Below are 6,685 nucleotides of genomic sequence, written 5' to 3'. Positions count from 1 at the left end.
TCTGACACGGCGTGTGTGAGCACTGCGGGAGACCAATTACCGCCGATGTTCATTTTTCCAGGAAAACACAAACAATTGAGCTATACGGATGAGACCGACGATGAGGCTGTGTGCGCCGTTAGCGATTCTTCAAACATAAACGTTTTTTTCTGCATTAGCTGAAGTTTTTCGACGCCCACTTGACCAAACGGAATGCAGCCAAGCCTTCTCATATTGAATGGTCATTTTTCTCATGTCAACGGCCCTGTTCTTGAGTTCGCTAAGGCTAACCAGATCACGATCTTTGTCTTGCCGTCACACACGAGCCATTTCACGCAACCTCTCGACGATGCCGTTTTATCAGCCATTTCACGCAACCTCTCGACGATGCCGTTTATCAGCTCTAAAGATAAACTATGAGAAGCAACTCGAGGACTTTCCGCTGAGGCACGACCAAGCACAGCCCACCGAGCATAACCTTGCTGTGTTAGTAATGAAGGCTTCGAAGGGCGCAGTGACGATGTCAACCTGCCTCACGGCATTTCGAAGAACAGGGATCGTGCCGCTGTGCTTGGAAACGATGCTACAGCGCATTGTGGGGAAACAACCCGTCGTGACCGACCTCCCTCTTGTAAGCTACATTCGTAGTTTGCCCGATCCAGCGCCAAGACAAGAGCATCAACTAAAACGGGTAGGTATTAGCCACAACGCACTGAAAGCTACGTTTTTGGGGATGGAAACGATCTCCATGTTGGCGCCGAAGTTCCAATCTCCAAAACGAACACGGTCTTTTGTTAGTGGTGGTGTTCTCATGACACGACCGGAAATGAAAGCTGCAGTACTTGAAGCTGAGGTACAGCGCCGTCAAAAACTCGAAGAACGAGCTGCTAAAGCTTAGGAACGAATTGAGAAAAAAAGAAATGCGGGAACAAGCAGCTATACTGAAGCAGTTTGAGAAGTAGAGGAAACAACAAGAAAAGGCGAACAGGTCATCGACAAAGATCTCAGCTTCAATCAGGTCTGGATCGAGGAAAGGGGCTAAGAACAATGGCTTAAAACCCATGGAAGCACTATTGATTTGCAATCAAATTTGGCTCAGGACTACACGATGCCGGTCGCTCTGTTTTAGGTGAAGAAAGACATAGTCGAGTCCCTCATGCGTTCACAGACCTTTAAAGCGCCGCTTAGGTGCTCATTTTGCTTGTTAGATCGGGCGACATGCCCACATGATTTGCATTTGAACTATGTATACTATCACATGCTAATAAAATACGCTTCGCTTTATGACCGCTTTTTCCGGGCTTGTCCCGCCGGCAATTCACCCTCATTTTGAAAGAACGTTTTAGCTTGAATCTACACTTGTCGAAACAAAGCAAAGAATACATTACATAGTGTACGATCTCTTCTTTCCAACAAGGCATCATTCGTGATCAGGAAGATCCTATTTATTTAGCTACGATCTTTTTCATACGTCACCTTTAGTCGCTTTGTTGCATGTGCCTGGGGGATATCGCTATTAAATTGCCTCCAGAACCTCTATAATCTAATTTTGCATGGCATTATGGAAGCATTTACCGGGAGGAATCATGGCCTATGAATATTCAAAATATAAACAAGTCGGCATTTCTTAAATATTCATCGCATCCGAGAGCTTTATACCTCACGCAAACGCTCTCGCCGAGGGTCACGTAGCTAATAAGAAACAACGCGGCTTGTATGTTTAGCGTTTTTATCAAATGGCAGCGAATACTGTGCCCTGAATATGAATAGCCATTACCCCCTCCCTCTTAAAAAGAGACAAAGGAGCAACGTAAGAGCAATAATAAGGTCCAGAAACGCTGCGGTGATTAACGTTGCGGGGGCCTCTTCGCCCGGGGTGGTTCATACCCCGACATGATCGGACAATTTACTTAGTTCAAACCTGCTAGAGGAAAGCTGATGGGAACATTAGTTTCGTACACCAACATGGAGAACGCCTACGCTTGCTGAATAAGGATGGGCTTTGATTCCAGGTAAAGAAGTCAGCAAGTAGCTACCGCTTGCACATAAGACCAGCTGATGTACACACTGCGCATATTGCATCCGAGACATCAAAGTGTAATAAGCGTGAGCTTCAGCGCTGGTACATGCGCTTAGTCCGTCTCAATTACATTGCGTTGCACCGAATAATATCGCCACAAGCTGCAAGCAGCTGAGTAATCTCCTAGCCCATTCACAGACGGGTGATGGCAAATGCCGAACGTACACGGCTTTGAAGCAAAAATGCATATCGTACAAAACGACACAGACAAAGCGCACAACGAAGACTTAATAAAAGCTCATGTCAGATATGCGCTATTTGGGGTTAGCACCTACGACGGCTATCAGCATTTCCAGCTGATTCAGAGTGAAGCTACCCGCTACAACGGGGCTTCCTATGGGGCAAAGGGGGAGGCAATGGACGTAATGATCTCTCATCTACATAGGCTATTAGCACAAGGCCATCACATCAATGCTTTTTCTTCATATCAAGGGAAAGAACTTATGAACAATAAGATGAAGGCATTCCTCAGGGGGAGAGGGGTATAGTTCCAGTGGAAATTTTATTTATAGTCTGGGGAAAACGGACTCGTGGAAAAGATGAATGGGGTGTTGATGGCCCGAGTGCATAGCTTGCTGACGACCGCTCGAATGCCGTGGGTGAAGATTTCTTCGTTGCGTAGAAGTCACCAACATTAGCTCGTCAACTGCGTTTGCTGGTGAGACGCCGTACACTCGTCGGTTTGAGTAGCGTCCATGCGTAGAAAAGCTGAAGGTTTGAGGCTGTCTAATGCATGTGTGGTGTTGGAAATCCCACGTGAACTCTAGCTACAGATGTAGTTAGGATGTTCCCACAACAATACGTCTACTAGGATAGTAAACGATCGTTCGGGCGGACCTGAAGACCCCAGTTCTGCCCTTGCACCGGGACAAACTGGACCTTGTAAACTACTTATATAGGCCAGCCAGTAAAATAAGAACACGCTACTAGCACGAGCAAAGCTAGCAGGTGTCTTGTATCCTCGTGGTCCCAACAGCGGAAGGGTACCAGGCACGGGTAAGCCTTTTACGAGATCACCGAGTGTTCAACACTCGGCCAGAAGAAATAAAAGGGAGGCAATTCAAGCACTCCCAGTCGTGCAAATAGGCAACAATAAGCCGTCATGTAAAACCTCCCGATAATAATCGGCCAATACACAAAGTCTCTTGGCCTTGCCGGATGAACCCTCGCTACAGAGCTTCGAGTTCACCGACAGGCATAACACACTCAAACAAGCTTGACCTGACGCTTACCTTGAAGCCGGACGTCGCTCTGTGTGCTTGAGTGGAAATTCTGTTCTGTATTTAAGCTTACCCTTTCGGGTCTATTCCTAATAAGAAGTCCTAATCAAGTATACAAATATCAAGTGAACAATGATCCGTTATGGATCTTCTTGCATGCCAAGCGTCGTCTGCACCGTCGCATGAGCATCTTTAACGGTCCGCGCCCTGTCCCAGACGGTGAAAGTGCCTTCCAAGGGTCGCTGAGTCTTCTGCGAACTCATCCCAACCGCCACTGAGAGTTCGTACCGTAGATGGTCCGCTGAATGCGAATCCGGCCAGTCCATTATTAATAATAAGGACAGCCTGGATTCAGTGACATATGCCCGTATCCAATACTCGTTGAACGTTCGGAGGTGACGCCGTCGAGTCCCTTGCACCTTGGCGTCTCCGTACATCACCTGACCGAGGGTTCGTCGCTTGAACAACTTGGGCGGTGTCACGTCTTTGTCGACGGGTGATAATCCGCAACTACGGAGAAATCACTACACCACAACTGCCCCTGTCGCAATGGAAGCCACGGTACTGGTGCCCGTTGTGACATTTCTTCATTCTTCAATTCACCATCTCGCCACCGTATGTCCAAGCGTCTGAATCGAGCCGTGTCCGACGCTTTTCAGCGTCTCAATCCTCGTAGACGTCGCGAACGTGAACAGCTGGAGGTACGTCAGCTCATCCTTCTCTTGAATCATCGGTACCTTGCTCATCACCTCGCATTACTCGACTTGTTTCTCAGGAGGGCAAGACCGAGGGGTCGAACGCCCTTCAGTCTGCTGCACTTCCCCCGACAGCAGCGTCATCAACCGGTCCTCCGGCGCCTGCTGCCCCGGACTCTTCACTCTTTGCGGTAGCTCCTGCAGCACTCCCCGTCGTCGCTGAATCCGCGGAGATGGCTCCTGCTGATCCTCCTGTTGAAGCTGGTACCGAGGATTCGCAGGGTCCGGCTTCAGCTCCAGCTGCCGAGGCTCCGGTTCCTGATGAAGAGGAGAAGGAGAGTGGTGACTCGACTTCGTTGACACTCTTGGCCACCGCGGCCTGGCACTTGGAATCGATTTGAATCCTCGCTGCACGTTCCACGACGTTCTCCGGCATCTCAGCTAACTGTTGAGGTGTCCCGCGTGACTTCGTTTTCAGTGGTTGCTCTCCGGTCGGCATTCATGTTTTCTTATTCTTAATCCACTTCCACAGCGTAATCATGCTCATGTTGTTCTTCAAATGCATATACAATTTGTTGTTGCAGTAACGTTTTTCGTCTGTTACCACAGGCTGCATCGCCCTGTGGACAGTTCACACGTGATCCAGTCACGCTAGTCTTCGTCCGCCACTTGCGCCATCTGCAGCCGATTATCGCTCTTCTTGGCTCGCAAATAGTCGTACAGAAGACCTCCACATGACAAGTTGGATGATGGTTCCCAAGTTGGATCTTCATAGCCAACCCACTTGACTTTGAACTCGCGTACAACACGCTCCGTGCTCGTCGTTAGTGGTGTTCTGTCGTCGAGGATGACCTCGATTTCATATTCACCGGCAACTTGGTCTGGTTCCCAGCTGTCCTCAGGCAGTAGTTCCTCATCGAAGTCGAGTCTTGCTTCATTAGTCGCGTCAAGTACCAACCGAGTGTTCGGTCGACTGTTGAATATGTTGACAGCCTTGAGTCTTGACACATGCACTACTGGGTAAAAGCGATACCCACTTCGATCAGGCAGTTCCAGCTCGTACGCAAACTCTTCCACCTTGCGCTTGATCCGAAAAGGTCCATGCCATCGGTGAGCTAATTTCTTCGTCAAGCCTGGTTTGACGCGTTCCATGTACAGCCACGCCCGGCTCCCAATCTCGAAAAGAGATCTCGGTGGGGCTCTTGCAGGATCTTCCATCTCTTTCGAAGCTTCTGGAGGGTCCGCCGAGTCTTCGTTTCCACTTGGTTGAGGTACAGCAGCTTTTTCCAGTCGACTCAGAGCATCATTATGCTTTTTAGCCCTTCGCTCCTTTTCTACAGCCTGATAATCCTTGGCCATAGTGAGGGCGACCTCATGTTGTCGATTGATCTCACGCCGCCACGCCAGTGCGTCAGACTGCTTGCCGAGTCCTCGTTTGAGTGATGACGACATTGCCCGCAACGTCGACTGCGCATCCCAACCATGAACGAGGTAGAACAGCGTTTCCTTCCTCGTAGTGTCTTGAGAAGTATTAATAGCAAATACTAGCTTCTCCGCGATTTCGTCCCAATCTTGCTGTAGAGGGTCCATCGCGTACACCCGTACGGACCCCATCACTGACTTCACCGAGCGTTCCTGCTGTCCATTAGCCTGTGGCCGATAGCTCAAAGTCGCTCTTGATCTTGACTGCATCATCTCTGCGAACGCTTGGAACACCTCGCTCATGAAGCGTGGGTCGCGGTCATGCCTTATTAATGATGGGGCTCCGAACCGTCGGTACACACATTCTTCGAACACTTAGGCAACACTCAGTGCAGTCGTATCTGACATAGCCTTGGCAATAACGAACCCGTGAACGAGCACTGAAATAGGAGCAACGCCGTGTTGCCCCTACGAGATTTCGGTAGTAGGATCACAAAATCCATCGAGACGATCTGGAAAGGTCGTTCGGCTAGCACGTTACCAGGTGAGTATCCACGAAGCTGTGGACGGCTTTTACTCGAGCTGCAATCTGGACATGACTTCACATGCTTCTCCACGTCAGCGTACAAGCCGATCCAATAATAATCGGACTTAACGCGTTGGAACGTTCTCACCACACCTTGATGTCCTCCTTACAGCGAGTCGTGACAATTCTGCAAGACCTCTTGAATCATCGTTGTTGGTACCACAAGCCGCAGCTTGGTCTCCTCTTGCCAACCGTGGTCGTACCGACGATTCAATCCAAGATAGTGAAGCACGCCGTCTTCAGACAATACGAACCGGTCAGCATACTTCCAGGCATCTCGAGCTTCTTTGTAACTCAGCTCTTCTGCTTGGCCCTGAAGCACCTTCTTGATGTTAAACCACTTCTGCTCCTCGTCTTGTGCCACCAGTATCCGTCTGCGTCGTTCCCGCTGTATCGCTACCGGATCAACATCTTCCGCATCGGGAAATGCCGATGGTACAGTCTTGTGAGGATGGTCTGGCAAATCTTCGCCGAATGAATCTTCGGTGGACGTCTCTCGTCGTTCTTCATGCTCCTCTTGAGCTTTTGAGACATCCTCCGAGTGTTCATCTGCAAACCTGACGCGTTTATTGGCTTTCGTCTGTCGCCGAGTCATCACTGCTATATTACCATAATCGCGCTTTGGTGAGCTGTAATCAACCACGAAATTTTCGAAAGTTTTCCACTTTGAAGACTCGCTGCCTGACAGTACATGTACTTGACG

The 6,685-nt window shown here is 49.4% G+C and overlaps 1 protein-coding gene across 1 annotated transcript; it reads left to right on the top strand.

Moving 5' to 3' along the window:
- Positions 1-217: 217 nt before the first annotated feature.
- On the top strand, positions 218-877 carry PITG_23170 (uncharacterized protein; the record flags this gene model as incomplete). The annotated part of the gene is made up of 1 exon (XM_002895851.1): positions 218-877. The coding sequence occupies one exon, from the start codon at positions 218-220 to the stop codon at positions 875-877; it is 660 nt and encodes a 219-aa protein (XP_002895897.1).
- Between the last annotated feature and the right edge of the window lie 5,808 nt (positions 878-6,685).

Source organism: Phytophthora infestans, genomic scaffold (genome assembly GCF_000142945.1).
Source record: "Phytophthora infestans T30-4 supercont1.127 genomic scaffold, whole genome shotgun sequence".
NCBI classification, from domain to species: Eukaryota; Oomycota; class Peronosporomycetes; order Peronosporales; family Peronosporaceae; genus Phytophthora; species Phytophthora infestans.
This window is presented reverse-complemented; position numbering and strand designations above follow the sequence as displayed.